We start from the raw sequence: 15,964 nt of genomic DNA, 5'->3' as shown, positions 1-15,964 counted from the left end.
GTAACATGGTCTTTCTTTGCAATAAGAGTTGTCACTGCTTCAGGGTGTGATTCAGAGTTCCTCTAGTGGTGCAGATCAAAATTCTGTATCTTCAAAGGTGGGACTTTGGCCCCTCGCTCTGCTATCTACACCAATTTCTCTATTATGCAGATTAACACGTAGAAAACTGCTCTTTTTTCACCCTTTCTATCACCTTCTATATTGCATTTCAGGCTGTGGGTTTGATTGCTTAAGGAAGGCAAAAATGTTCGAGGAGATTTATCTAGATTGATTCTACAATCACTTGATATTTGTTATAAGCATTACTGCAAGCCTGTCTCCTAATTTATATTATAGACATGCAATGTTTGGCCATTTATTTTAATACTTTCTCTGTTTATGAATGTTACACAAGTGACATATTATTACAAGTATTATAGATTTTTAAATGAAGTGAAATACATGTTGTTTTTAAAACAGCAGGATACAACTTTTCTAGACAGCCTTTAATTTTCCTTCAGAAATTTAAGGGTGTCCTTGCAATTTTGAACACACCATGGCAGAAAACCAAGCCTCTCTTCTGCAATGTGTTTTGTGCCTGTATTAAAATTTTAAAGAGTTTGCTCAAAATTATAGTTATTTTCAGTTATTACAAAATTAGAGAAAAAGGCATACTGGTCTCACAATCTTATTTTGGTTTATTTTGTTTAATAACATGACAAGCGAGGTATGAACACAGAACTGAGTTTTGTATTCTTTAATTAAGACCATTACTCTTGTCTGGGAGATTCTTGCTTTGTTGTAATCCTTCTGGTTCTGCACAATGGAAGAAAATGACAGATTGTTGCTGTTTATATTACAGTAGCTTTTAGGGATAACTACATTTATAATCCAAATAGGAAACAGCAGGGAAAAAATAAAGATTGTTTTCAAAGGAAAGAGCAAGTGACTGGTCCATAACCATCATCACAGAGAAATAAGCCAGGAATAAAAGCAGATTTTCCCCAGCTCCACATTTATAGCTGCCACAAACTTTGCAGAAACAGATTTTCATTTATTTATTTATTTGCTGTTTATTTTATTTTATTTCAGTTATTTGTGTCTGCGAATAAGATGCCTAAAATAGGACTAAATGTCCTGTCTCAAAATCAATAAGAAAATGAGAAGATGTAATGGTCTTGTACCAGCTTCGCAGATGTAATCATGGACTTGCCTCTCTGCTAACGGCTGTTAATGAGGCTCTGATTTTACCGGGAATAATGAGGTTTAATTCCAAAAAGTCTGGAATTGATGGCTGCTTTTTCTGGTGCTAAAGCTCATTTCCCATCCAGATTTACCCCTTACCATGATTAAAACTTTGGATGCTGCTGTCAGCAGTGGGGTTTTGGTGGGTCTGTTATGGTTCAGTAACCCTACCAATTGCCCTTTTGCTTCATTTTTGATTATCCTACAGTACATTGAAAGGCTTTAGCTCAGAAATTATCTCCAGTCTCTGAACTTCCTATTTTACTCCTATTTTGAAGAAAATACTCCAAAAACGTGGAGGCTCCTTCCTCCTATCTGAAGTTAAAACACACAGCCTTCTGCTCTCACCTTCAATAGATTTTGTGATCTGCTGCATTATATACAGAGAGCTTTCAGTCAAGGCTACTTTTTTATTAATTCTAGAATTTCTAGTGTCTACTAGAGCTGCTGGTACATCTTGTTATTGTTGCCAGTGTTGTTGTCACACAACAACTTAGACTATTATTGTGCTTTTGGCCTCAAGATCTTGACAAGGGAATCCAGTTGGTCTTAGTGGCTGCTCCTGGCTCCCTTCCTCCTAGAGATTAAATACTGAAATTAGCTTTATGCCTGCTATATATACATATTAAAATTCAAAGAAACCCCTCAATTAGCTACATTTACACTTCCATCTTAAATTATTCAGTGAAAGGAATTTTCATTTTGGAATCCTATTTAATTTTTCTCCTTTCTCCAAGTCAGGGTGTTCCTTCACTTCTTTCTTTTTTTACCTCTACCTTATGGTCTGCTGAACACAGAGAAAAGAGCTGCCCTTGCTCTACATTAATGTGAGCATCTTTTGGGGCTAATAAATCCAGCTGGGAGGGAAAATCTGGCAGAAATGCAGGGAAAGTACACTGGGCAATATCAATACAGAGTGAGACATGAATGGGTTTATATGAAATGTGCAGAGAGACTTTCAAAAAAGAACTGTAGTGAGGAGATAAAGGGCAATGGTTCTAAGATAAGAGAAGGTGGATTTAGACTGGGCATAAAGAAAAATTCCTTTTAGGATGAGGGTGGCAGGCCCTGGCACAGGGTGCCCAGAGAAGCTGTGGCTGCCTCTGGATCCCTGGAAGTGTCCAAGGCCAGGTTGGATGGGGCTTGGAGCCACCTGGGATTGTGGAAGGTGTCCCTGCCCATGGGAGAGGATTGGATTGGATTATCTGAAAGGTTCCCCCCAACCTAAACTGTTCCAGGATTGTGTACAGAAATACACACAGCATTATCACACCCTCATCTCACCTCTCCTTGTGAAAGTAAAGGCATTTCAATGTTTGTTTTCAGTTTTTTTTCAAAACTGTGATGTTTCTCCAGTTTCCCTTCACACACACAAAAAAATGATTATTACATTGCAGTAAAGTTGGCTGTTACTTTTCTAGTGCTCTAAAGGGGTTTATTAACCTGAGAGGCATCTAGTTAAATAGATTTAACTATATAATATAACATATATATAATATAACTTATAATAACTCCATATTTCTTTTTTACATTAATACTTTAACATACATCTGGAAAATTCTGCCTAAAATTCCACAAAATGAGTGGCTAATCTGTGAGCCAAGGTCAGTTTTTCACAGATCTAATACTGCAAACACAGGCACACACAGACATTGACACCCAACAGGTGAGAGGCTCCAAGCAGCACAAATTGGTTGGCTGGTTTGGAGATTTTTGGCTGGAGTATTTTGGTGGGGTTTTGTGCATGTGTGTGGCAAGTTTCTTCCTCCTTTACATGGAAACTCTTACTTTTCCTCACAGCTCTGATTCCTTTTGTTCTGCAATTGACTCCATTAATTAATTTTCTGTGTATTTCCTTTGTCCCTGCTGCACTTTGGATCATTATTTAGTAAAAGCTTTCAAAGCTTGTCTATGATTTGTCTTCCTTTACATAAATATTTGGTGCTACAAAGCAGTTTGATTCCCAATTAAAAATACCACAATGGTCACTATGATTAGGGCTGTGTCAAAAGAGTTCTGGATATACTACCTTAATTTTTTTTTCTTAATAATTATTGTTTTGGGGGTGTGTGTGGCAGAAATATTTCATATTAGAAAAAATTTACTATGAGAATTATAAGGGTGTAACATCAATGTAATTAAAACTACAAAGCTTTGTAAATCAATTCATAACAGACCAAGTAGAAACACCCTCTGAAATACTACATGTTTTAGTGCCAGAATATTGTTTAGCTTGAAATATCGTGAAACCCATGGCAGTTTTCTCTATGAGATACAAAATGTTTCAACCACTTAATGTAGGGACTTAAGTCCTCTACTTCCCATAATATAAAGGCTATGTGGAATTTAAAAGGAAGAACATGTATTATTAATTTTGCACCAGCCCTGAGGGGTCCAGGCAACAGCTGCAGAATGGTGGCACGAGGGCTAGGGGATCTGGAAAGACTCTCCTTAAATGTGATTAACAGGGAAAACAAGGTATTTTGGCTCCATAATTCAAAGTAGATTCAGTTTAGATTGTGTACAGCCCCAGCAACATAATCCAGCAGCATGCTCCTGGTTCATCCAGTCACCATGAAATATCCTCACCCTGAGACAGATTTCTTTAGTTACTGTATCCACTTCAATGCTGGAAGCAATTTCAGCATATGGAGGCAACATTTCCATTAAAATTCCATAGCTAATTAATATCCTTTCTGTGTATGCCAGCAGGCATCCCTTAGGTAGATGTTTCTGTTTCCTTTACATACATTTAGAAAAGTATCACAGTCCTTCCTTACTTTACACTGCTCTTTGTGTTCACCATGCCCCACATAACCCAGACCTTTGGGTCAGCCTAACAGTTCCTGGCTCAGGTAAAGCAGCAGTGAAATTGTGAGATCTGAATTCAGAGCAGCTGCTCTGCTCCCCTTTGCCATCTTTGGGAGTGGGATTTGCAGTGTCACCAAGAGTCTCACGGCCTCACCTGTAACGTGAGCCACAGGAAAGTGATTTCAGGCACATTCATTTCAGTGGTGGGTAATTTTGTGGGGCTGAATAAACTAAAAACATTCAACCTTCTAATGACAGAGGGATTGAGGCCACCCTCAGCAGGTTTGCAGGTGACACCAAGCTGAGGGTGCAGTGACACCCCTGAAGGACAGGGTGACATCCAGAGGGACCTGGACAAGCTCCAGAAGTGACCCTGGGAACCCCAGGAGGTTTAACAAGGGCTGGTCAGGCAACCCCGGGATCAGCCCAGGCTGGGAGGAGCAGATGGAGCAGCCCTGGGAGAAGGACTTGGGAGTGCTGGGGGTGAGAGCTGGAGCTGCCCCAGCCCTGAAGCCCTGCCCTGGGCTGAGCCCCCAGCCTGGGCAGCAGGGCAGGGGGATTCTGCCCCTGGGCTCAGCTGAGACCCCACCTGCAGAGCTGCCCCAGCACAGGGAGGAGCTGGAGCTGCTGCAGAGAGCCCAGGGGAGGCACCAGGATGGTCAGAAGGATGGAGTAGCTCTGCTGGGAGGAAAGGATGGGAGAGCTGGGATTGTTCAGCCTGGAGAGGAGAAGCTTTAGGATGACCTCACTGTGCCTGAAGGGAGCCCACAGGAAAGAAAGAGGGAGGCTGTTCACAAGGGATGGAGTGACAGGACAAGGAGGAATAGCTACTCACTGCCAGAGGACAGGCTAGATTAATTATTAGGAAGGAATTCTTTGTGAGGTTGGTGAGGCCCTGGCACAGGGTGTCCAGAGAAGCTGTGGCTGTCCCTGGATCCCTGGCAGTGCCCAAGGCCAGGCTGGACAGGGCTTGGAGCACCCTGGGCTAGTGGGAGGTGTCCCTGCCCACGGCAGGGGGTGGTGCTGGATGAGCTTTAAGCTCCCTCCCCACCCAAACCATTCTGTGGTTCTGTGATTCTATGATTACTCACTGCTGTCCTGGCTACTGTGCAGTTGGTAGTTTTACCCTGATTATTCCTAGAAGAAAACAACATTCTCATAAAAGACCATTATCAAATTAAGCATCCATTACTGTTGTTTTGAATCACAGCACAGAAACAAAGTACTTGTGGTCTGCTTTGTCCTTCTCAAGATGTAAATCCACCTGATCCAGAGCAGGACGTTGTAGGGATGGCTGTAAGTGCATTTGGAGCTGATGTTGCTGTCTCACAGATTTATACTGGACTTGGCCTCCAAAGAAGGGGAAAGTAGGTAATGGGTATTTTACTGCCTCTCCTCTTCTTGTTAAATTGTCTTCATTTTTTTACTTAGCATCTGCCTCACTGAGTACTCATCATCTGCTACTGAGCCATCTGATGTACAACAGATGTTAAGCACTTAGTGAGGCAGAGAAGGAGGTAAAAGTGTCATATCATGATTAAATACTTGCTCCAGCTATTCTATAGGGTGACCATAGTGCTTTGTTCTTACATTTAATGTTACAGTGTACTGAACAGGAATAGGCATGTGGTTTGGATTAAGCTTGCAACTGCTCTAGTAAAAATAATCCTGTTTTTAAGCGAAAGGTTTTTTCATAGTAAGAAAAAAAAAATCACAAAATATTTTAAATGCGCTTCAGAATTATGATTTATGTCTGTCATTAAGATTCTCATCAGAAACTTGGCTGGTGTTAATTGCTGCATTAACTTCCCTAGGATTATCATATTTTTTATCATTCTTGTGTAAAAGTGAGATTATCTGGCAGGCTTTCTGTCCCCTGCAAGCATTCCAGCTGAAAGCTGGTGCAGTTTATGGGGCAGCAGATTTAACCACAGGAGTCTCTTCATCCTGCAACAGTAGCCTGAGCTTGTAGCAGAGTAGGAAATGAGTGGAAGTTGGAGCAGAAGTTGTCATTGAAGCAGAATTAGTTAACAATCTGCTTTCAAGTAAATTTTAAGAACTGAGAAAATTTGTGGAATATTGTCGTGCACCTCCAGGTATTTTCACATTGACATATTTGATCAGACAAGGAGGAATAAGGAAGCAGGAATTCTTATTGTTATTAATAAGAAGGGAGGAATTGTTCTTCCCTGGGAGGTGTGATTTTTGTGAGCAGTCAATGGTGAGATTCAAACCCCAGAAGAATGAGACCCAGTTTTGGGGTCTTAACTAAAAGGCAGTAGTTTGGGATTTGGAAGGGTTACCTGGCTCAGTGTCCATAAGTCAGAGCAGTGGCTTGATGAACTATTTCCTATAGAGACAACAGGTTTTCCACTAACAGGACAATCATATTCATGTTTTCATAGGAATTCTGTCCAGATTTAGCAATTCTTTTGTACTTTTGTGTTGGTTTTGAAAGGTTGCTTTCAATGACTTGATATTAATAAACAAAAGGAGTTTAAAAATTGCAAAAAAATTCTAGGAAGGTGTAATTTGTCATAAAATTTGAGAAGTATCCTGTATTTACAAAGTATCATATTTAATTAAACTAAAAATTTACTTCTACAGTAAAGTAGTGATTTCAAGTGTGTGAATGACCAGAAATAGCTTTTGCTTGTAAATTATCACACAACTTTTCACGATGAGGAAGACACAAGTATTTCAAGCATTCCATTTGTATTTGAAGCTCAGTGGAGTGACTAGGACTATTCTTGCTGGTTTCAGGAGCTTTGGAAGCTGGTTCTACACCCCAGTGTTTGGAAAACTAACTCATCAGGCCAGCATGTGTAATTTTTCAAATCAAATAATAATTTTTTTTTGTTAAAAGGGTAATTGAAGAGCTCTTTCAAGCCTTGCTCAGGGCACCTGTGGTCATGTTCTTTCTCCAGTTGGTTCTGAGTGATAAAGTTCTGGAATGATCTGCCCAGGGAGGTGATGGAGTCACCATTCCTGGATGTGTTTAAGAAAAGCCTGGATGTAGCACCCGGTTCCATGGTTTAGTTGAGGTGTTGGGGCATGGGTTGGACTCGATGATCATGAAGGTCTCTACCAACCCAGTGATTCTCTGAATTCAGGGAGGCTTCATCCATTTCCTTTTATCTTACGGCTTGTAAAGATTCTGACAGTGCCCTTCTCACTGTACTCTGCTCTCATCCCTTCCCTGGAGATCCTGACCAGTGCATTGCTTGTTCAGTAGTGAAATTTTGGTTTAGTTCTATAGGCTTCTTTTTGGGGGGAGTGCAAATGTTCCCCTTCTGTCTGATTTCTCCAAGGACTCTCTGTCCATCCACCACACCTCTGTGGTATTGAGGAAGTCACAGTACTGGAAGTGTGTCTAAATCTGCCTGTTTCCCACACACATCCATGTCCAGGCACAGAGAAGGGCCCCTAGATGCACCACTTTCTGCACAGAATGAATCACACAATCACAGAACATTTTGGGTTGGAAAGGACCTTAAAGATCATCCAATTCCAACTGGATTATGAAGTTCCAAACCACACTAGAAAGCCTCTCTCCCTGGATGCTTTATTTCCCACCCCCATTAGAGCTCCAGCCCCAGGCTAGCAATGCTTGAAGCCCTTGTCACAGGGTTAGCAAGGCTGGCACCTGAGCTGTCACCTCTCACCTTGTCTGGAGCCCCCTCTGTCCCCAGCTGCCACTGTCCCCACAGGGGCTGTGCAGCCTGAGCTGCACCAGCTGTTCAGCCAGGTGGTGACCTGCAGGACACGTCTGCTTCCAATCAAACCTCTCCCTCGGCTGCAGGGTCCAGAATTTGTCTGATCTTGACTTTCTAGGAGAAAAAGAATGATTTTGTAATGACGTGCCAGTGTGAATTTACCCAATTAAGGACGAGTGGCTTAAATAAAGTAGGTATCACCCACATTTTATGTACTTTTGCATAATTTACTTAATTTTCTCCACTGAAAGCAATACATTTACAACGAGTAACAGTATTCCTTAATGACTAATTTTAAAATAAGCAGTTAAATAAGGAAGTAGATTTTATTTTTAAAAATAGACTGTATTTGTTAAATAATCAAAGACAGGTATAAGCAGATTCTTCTTGAAATCTCTCTGCTGAAAGTCAGGTAAAGAGAAATCAAAGTAAGGCAATAATATTAGAATGTTATTGTTTTGAACTTCACTGGAATAAGGAGATAACCTCCTTCCCTCTAAAGTTGTTGACCTCTTTGCAACTGCTAATCATCAAAGACATAGCAGTTTAAATAAGCTAGATAATACTAAGTTACAAACAACATAACTAAAGTTATAGAAAGAAACTTACTTAATTTGCATGTAATTTCATCCTGATTTTTAAACTGCTGCTTGTATTCCCTAACAAAATAAAAGGAGGAAGGTAGGCTCATTAAAGAGAACAAAAAAGAAGTGACTTTAGAGATTCTGTTCCTCATAATCATCAGAATAGCAGATTGCATCATTAATAAAGAAAAAAAACAATGTTTTATACGCCCTGTGGTTGGAATACCCAGAATGTGGTTGGCTCACCCAGAATGTTTTTGCTTAATGCTGGCTTTTAAATAAGCACCAAGAAGACTAAGGTATGTTCATGTTGTGCATGTTATTATATTTACTTATGCTTCTAGAAAATACCTAGAGCTATAGGCATATAAATCCCCAACCCTGAACAACCAAGATTCCTGCCCTAAAAAAGGAAAAATTAGAAAAATTTAAAAAGTCGCCAGCATATTTTTAACTGAACTTTATTTCATGTTTACTTTTATTTATTTCATGTTTCTAAAATACCAGAATTTGAGATGCCATGGATTTCTTCTTGAGGCAAATTCAGATGTGACTTAAAAGTCAGTCAGGAATAAATGAGGGTCTTGCATTTTCTCTCCAAAACAATGTAATGAAAGGGGAAGAAACTGTGCAACCATCATCATTCATGTGGCAACAACAGATCTGATTGCAGCAGACAAAACAAGTTCTTTAAACTGTGCATTGCTGGGAATAATAAGAGTGGAAAAATACAAAGAAAATAATTTTTCTGACTATTTCCATGTAGCTCTGCTCTTCCTGTTGTCATTCTTCTAGTGGATGTGCCTCATCAGTCTAAACTGTTGGTTTCAGTATGTTTTCCCAGTGTGATGTAGGACATTAACTGTTCTTCCTAGTGAAACCAAAATGAGATGACCAGAAGAACATTAAAGTGATCTTTTAATTTTGTCCCCAGAGATGAAAAGTAAACACAACATGCTCATGCATGGCTTCCTGTAGAGATACTGTAGTGCTGAAAGTCATCTAAAGAATCTCTTTAGGTGGGGAGTGGGGACCTGTTGCTATTCTAGGAAAGAATTTTGGCTCACTGTCTGTAAATCAATGCAGCTCCAGCTAGAAAAGAAAAAAATCTTCATAATGGAATAGAGAGACAGTAGAGTTGTAGACAATTAGATACACACTAAACTCTTCTTTGGTCAAATCGAACACACAAAAATAATCTCAGCTGCGTAGGATTTCAAGATGTTAATCTGAAGACAGTCATAGAAAATGGTTCTTTGTCAGGCTTCCTTGACAGAGACGCAGAGAAAGCAAATACCTGAACTAAATGTTCCTGTCATGCCTGTGGGTTTATAAGGAAACTTTTCTTTTGTGATTTTGCATTGTTAAGAGGCAATTTATATCTGCATCTATCTGACAGCAGATGCTATCGTGCCTTAACCTGACACTAAAACAGCTTTATTTTCCTCTTTCTGATAAAATATAACAAAGCCATATTTGCTGCGTGCAGGCCTCTCCTCGTTAAAAACAACTTCTTTTCACGCTGCAGGTCTTCCAACTACTGGCTGAACCGCATCCAGTCGTTCCTGTACTGCAACGAGAACGGGCTCCTGGGGAGCTTTTCCGAGGAGACCCACACGTGCACGTGTCCCAACGACCAGGTGGCGTGCCACGGCTCGCTGCCCTGCACGCTGGGCGACGGCCCCGCCTGCCTGAGCTGCGCGCCCGACAACCGCACGCGCTGCGGGAGCTGCAACGCCGGCTACATGCTGAGCCAGGGCCTCTGCAAGCCCGAGGTGGCCGACTCCACCGAGCACTACATCGGCTTCGAGACGGACCTGCAGGACCTGGAGATGAAGTATTTGCTGCAGAAGACGGACCGGAGGATCGAGGTGCACGCCATTTTCATCAGCAACGACATGCGCCTCAACAGCTGGTTCGACCCCTCGTGGCGCAAGAGGATGCTCCTGACTCTCAAGAGCAACAAGTACAAGTCCAGCCTGGTCCACATGATACTGGGCCTCTCTCTGCAAATTTGCCTGACTAAGAACAGCACCTTAGAGCCCGTCCTTGCTGTTTATATCAACCCTTTTGGGGGCAGCCACTCTGAGAGCTGGTTTATGCCTGTGAATGAAAATAATTTCCCAGACTGGGAGCGGACTAAGCTGGACTTACCCCTTCAGTGCTATAACTGGACGCTGACTCTGGGCAACAAGTGGAAGACATTTTTTGAAACTGTGCACATCTATTTGAGGAGTCGAATAAAGTCGAACGGTCCAAATGGCAACGAGAGCATCTACTACGAACCCCTGGAATTTATTGATCCCTCAAGAAATCTGGGCTACATGAAAATCAACAACATCCAAGTGTTTGGCTACAGCATGCACTTCGACCCAGAAGCAATCCGAGACTTGATTTTGCAGCTGGACTACCCCTACACTCAGGGCTCACAGGACTCAGCACTTTTGCAGCTGTTGGAGATTCGGGACCGTGTAAATAAACTCTCTCCACCCGGCCAACGTCGTCTGGACCTCTTCTCTTGCTTGCTCCGTCATAGACTCAAACTGTCTACCAGTGAAGTGGTGAGGATCCAATCTGCTTTGCAGGCCTTTAATGCCAAATTGCCAAACACAGTGGATTATGACACAACCAAATTATGTAGTTAACCATAAATGTGAAGCACAACACAAAACTTTGAAGGAGTTTTTACAGTGCTTTTGTGGAACAGTTTATGTTTGGAAGAGTAAATTTAAATTGTCTTTTCAATATCTGTCTTATATCAGTCAATACTGTTGGATGGCAATTTACACACATGAACTTGCTGACAATGAATATATTATACCTGCAGTTTTGGTTTATGAATGAAATAAATACTGACACCAGTCTAGAAGACATTCTACTTTTTACAATAAATTTCATTTGTAATTTTATATGTTCCGTGGCAATGCTTTTGTGCATTACATCCTCTAGAGGGAACATAGAAGGAGACCAATAAAATTTTGTAGCTGAACAGTTATTACAAAGAAACGCTGTGGGATTCTTTTTTCTTACACAAAAGTAGTAACTTTGATACACTTTTGTGTGTGTTGAACTCAGGAGGGTAGGCAAAGAGAAGAGATTGAGTCCAGATTTTAAGATAAACTGTCAAAATTCAAAGTCATGGGATATTTTAATTTTAGGATGTGGATCTAGGAGTTCATGCTGGGCTGAAGTGACCACTGTAGCATTGCTCCACTTGAGGCTTGTGCTTTCCAAGGTGCTCAACGTGACCCCAGGGAGTTTAGGATGTTTTAGGATGTGCAGGAGAGGGATGCACAGCAGTGCAAGGCTGCATTAGCTCTACAGGAGACAGGTGAGAGGCTGTCTGCAAATGACCAAAATGCTTTTCAATGCCCTTGATCCTTTGCTTTGCATATTTACCAAAAGAATCAAGCATATGTAAACGTTGCCTCCTCCCAAATGCACACACTATAATATTCAGAATTCTCTGTTTTGAACTGCTCACTCAAGTACAGCCATGCTGCTTAGATTCAAATGGATATTAAAAATTTCCCTGCCAATGCAGATGTTTAGTAGATAGGTGTTTTTTCCATTCTTTTCAGCAAGAATTTTCAGTTTTTTAAAAAAACCTCCCCTTTTACAGATACAAGAAATCCAGTTTATAAAGCTGCCAGTGCAAGTCATTAATTAAACATTATCAATTCCTGAAATTAATTAAATGTGAATGTCTGTGGATCAGAATTAGGTTCTTTGCTGTTTGACATTCCCAGCAGATAAAAAGCACATCTGAGACAGCAGAACCTGGGACTCACAAGAAGCTTTTGCTGCCTCTTGCAAGAGAACAGAACAATTGTCTGGATTGTCAGAGGTGCCCATTAGTAAATGCAGGGTAAAATGAAGGAAATTGATACAAAATGGTTTAGTAGTCCCTCCTCACATTCATTCTGAATCTGTGTCACGGACTTAAAAGTCAATTTGTATTTTTTAAATGGGAAGGAATTACATAAAGAAAGATATTTTATGGGCAAGCACATAAAGCAAAAACCCCCATTTCATTCATACACAATTTTAATTCAGCTGGACTCTGACAAAATTCACTTTATTAATTTCAATTTGTTGTATTACAGTGTCATTTGAATTCAGCCTAATCTAAGATGCACTGCTCACTTCCAGCAAGATCCCAGCAACACAGAGAAAACACCTTGTAGTGAATGTAGACAAGCTAAAATACAAGGGCAGAAACTCTTCAGAAAGTCCACTGCCAAGGGAAATCTTTTCCTTAGTGATTCCTCTCTCTCCTTGACTCTTGTAAATATTTATCTGCTTTATTGTTTCACTGCCACCATTTGGATAATTCCTTATATGTCCTATACTAACAAGTCACTCACAGCTAAAATTAACAATTATTTTTCCCCCCTTGTTTTTTGTTTGTTGGTTTTTTTGGTTTGTTTTGGTTGTTGTTGCTGGAGAAATTAATCTCTGGAAGAATTCCTGTTTGTCTTCAACTTACAGCTTTCTTTTGGTGATAAATAATGTATCTCAGCTCCTCTTCTACATGTCCAGATTTTGGCTTGCTCTTGCATTAGTAAGATCTCCCTAGTTAAAATTCTGAGTATTCCTGTTTTCATCTTCAAGTCTTTATTTTGCTCTTTTGTTATGCCTTTGGCAACTATTATAACTTGCAAAATTAGACAGTTGGATTTTACGAAGTACCTTGTGTAGTCTTTTCAAACAAGTGAATCCTCCTTCTTAAGATTTTTCCCCATGACTATTTTTTCTTTCTTGGCCGAGTTGTGGGGGTTTTTTTACATATCTTTCTCTGCCAAGATTTAAAGTTCTTCACTGTGCAGAACGATATCTGTAATAGAAGATACAGATCAGAAGAAGCCCCAAAAGTGGGACATCATTTAATTATTACACAACACATTCAATGTGTTGGACTGGAGTAGTGCAAACCTCCTGTCATTACTCACCAGTTTTGTGCCAGATTTCCTAGCCCACTACTCAGATTTTGGAACTTGTAAGCTCATGGAAGAGGGAGAGTTTCTATTTTACCAGAACTGGATTCTATAAAGATAAATATGATAGGAAAAAATACCCTGTAAGAATATAGTGAGGGAAAAAAAGGGCACAAGTTTATCTGGTTCTCAAACAGGAGACAACATTTCCCTTTTGACACTTTTTTTCCCAATTGGAAACTTTGTGTTCTCAAAAAAAAGAAGTTCAGGATATTTTTTTTAGAAAAAGATGAGTCTGGATAAGCCCAATCAGCAAACAACTTGATCCATAAGAAAGTTTTGTAACAAGATATGAACCCAAGGGTGGAGAAGAAAGGTCTGTGGTTACATCCATGTGTACTCTTTTCCATTTGAGCATTGCAGATATTTGGAGTGATCAGATTCTGGTGCTTTCTGCTCGCATTCACCAATGCTGTTATTTCCTGCCATCATAAACTGGAAAAAAACCTCAAAAAACAACAAAGCATGGAAAGGATGGAAATAGAGAATCACAGAACCATGGAAATCCAGACTTATTTGGGCTGGGAGGGACCTTAAAGCCCATCCAGTGCCACCCCTGCCATGGGAAGGGACACCTTCCCATAGCCCAGGTTACTCCAAGTACTGACCAACCTGGCCTGGGACACTGCTAGGGATCCAGGGACAGACACAGCCTCCCTGAGCACCCTGTGCCAGGGCCTGCCCACCCTCACAGGGAAGGATTTCCTCCCAATACCCAATCTAAATGTACACTTCTATTTAAAGCCACTCACCCTTGTCCTGTCACTGCCTGGGTACTGCACCCATGGAACAGCACAATGACAGCTCAGGACAATATTCAGAACAAATTCCAGTGACTACAGGTACAATCACCAGGTATTTGTTAATTAGAACACAGTCACCATCTTGATTCAGTGAAGGCCTGTCTGATAAAGAACTCTTCTAACACTATTTTCCAAGCAAATCCAGTTCAGATCATGTCTGAGGTGTGGGAGCCAGGCTAATGTCTATAAATTCTATTGTGGGAAGAGACTGCAGTAGGGATGGGCCCCCTTATCACTATCTGGGAACCAGAACTAGGTTTCCCAGACAGATCTAAGTCTCTGGGTGACAAAATTCAGAATACAGAGGCTGAATGGAATCATACTCAGACATAATGAACTCTCATTTCTTTCATTGCTTGCTGAAAAAAAATATAGGCAGGAAGAAAATGAGTTCATATCCTACTGGCTGAAGGTAGAGAGAGGTGTAGTCATTTCAGGGTGTTTCTTCCCAAAATTTGAGTGAGGGCCTTTGTTTCCAAAGGTACGCATATGCTGACTGCATTTCTTGTGAAAGTGCTTATTTGGCAGTCTGACACCTCAAGTCAGCAAAGAGACAAAAGCCAAAAAAAGTCAGTTTTCCCAGGCTGAGTAGGCAGTTTGTGCAGGAAGGAGGATGGAGGATGCAGGAGGGGGCTACAACTGCCTGAAGGTCTTTTCTGTGGAAGTGCAGCATGTTTTCCAGGGACAAAAAAATGTCATGGGGAAGAAAAGTGATCCACACCCTCCTCTCTGCTGTGCTGGCAGCAAGCAGGAAAAGGGGATGTGGGGAAGGATCAGTGTTTTACAATGCACCAGCCATCATTTCTTTGGCAGGTAGGGGACAGAATCGGAGCTGCTGTGCCTCCCTTGGGAACACCCCTGGATGCTGCAGCCAAAGCGCCTGCCAAGGGGGCTGGAGTGCAAGGGGGAAGCCAGGGAAAAGTAGAGAGAGGAAAGGAACCAAGATCTCATTTGAGTGGGCTTTTAACCAAGCAAAGAGCTTGTATGCTTCGGTACAGCTAAAAGCAGAGGCCAAGATCTCCCTGGGTGTGATGAGGTTTGGATACAAGGAACGTCGTGGCTACTTTTTAGTGAGAGTCAGTGCTGGGAGATCTCAACACCAGAGCCAGGGCAGTGTTAATGCTGATGTTCAGGACTCATGGGGGCCCAGCAGGGCAGTCTGTGGGACTGCAAGGCTGACTTTGGGGTCTATTCACTCAGCTTCATTCTCTAAGCACCAAATCTACTCCAGAAGCTGCACATCCCAACACTTTTTCTCTACACAGACTACCAAGGGAAAAACCCACAGCCCTGGGTCAGTGACAGTGGATAAGATGTCAACTTACCTGCAGGGCAGAGAAGTGCATGGATTTCTGACATTAATTTTCACAAATTTGGCAGTGTGGCCACACCAGAGGAGCTACTGCTCTGGGAGCGAGTGCACGTGGGAGTGCAGGTCCATAAATTCCTTTTTTCCCTGCCAAGCCAACAACAGTAAGGTGTGAATTATGACCAAAGAAACAGTTTTACCTCCCAGAAATAGTGAAATTTTCCTTCCCTGCAGATTACTCCTTGGATGGTAATGTGCATCTAAAAATACCAGTGTATCTTGTCAGCACACTCGCATATTCCTCTGGTTTAGGGAACATTCAGTGCCACGTGCAGGTATGAAAGGGAAACACAAGAAATGCCAATGTTAGCAACAATAGGTGCTGCAGGATTGCCCAGCCTCTGGTCACACCTGCACCAGGCTTTGTTTGTCTGCCTATGATCTGCTCTCAGCACACAGCAGAGAAGAGAAAAGAGCTTAAAACCACCTGGGAGGCAGAGATAGCTTTGCTCTGAAAACA

At 41.4% G+C, this 15,964-nt stretch overlaps 1 protein-coding gene across 4 annotated transcripts in view; it reads left to right on the top strand.

Annotated features, from left to right (window-relative positions):
* LOC121344292 (BMP/retinoic acid-inducible neural-specific protein 3) overlaps window positions 1-11,330 on the top strand; it is a 180,382-nt gene extending 169,052 nt beyond the window's left edge. For 3 of the 4 annotated variants that reach the window (XM_041420111.1, XM_041420112.1, XM_041420113.1), the window contains one exon: window positions 9,864-11,330. In XM_041420111.1, the coding sequence (XP_041276045.1) occupies window positions 9,864-10,980 (1,117 nt within the window). In that variant the 3' untranslated portion in view covers window positions 10,981-11,330. Of the gene's footprint in view, window positions 1-9,824 lie in introns of all 4 variants that reach the window. The other variant, XM_041420110.1, reaches the window with a different exon arrangement.
* The last annotated feature ends 4,634 nt before the right edge of the window (window positions 11,331-15,964 follow it).

This window comes from Onychostruthus taczanowskii, unplaced genomic scaffold (genome assembly GCF_017590055.1).
Source record: "Onychostruthus taczanowskii isolate IOZ18803 unplaced genomic scaffold, ASM1759005v1 scaffold63, whole genome shotgun sequence".
NCBI classification, from domain to species: Eukaryota; Metazoa; Chordata; class Aves; order Passeriformes; family Passeridae; genus Onychostruthus; species Onychostruthus taczanowskii.
This window is presented reverse-complemented; position numbering and strand designations above follow the sequence as displayed.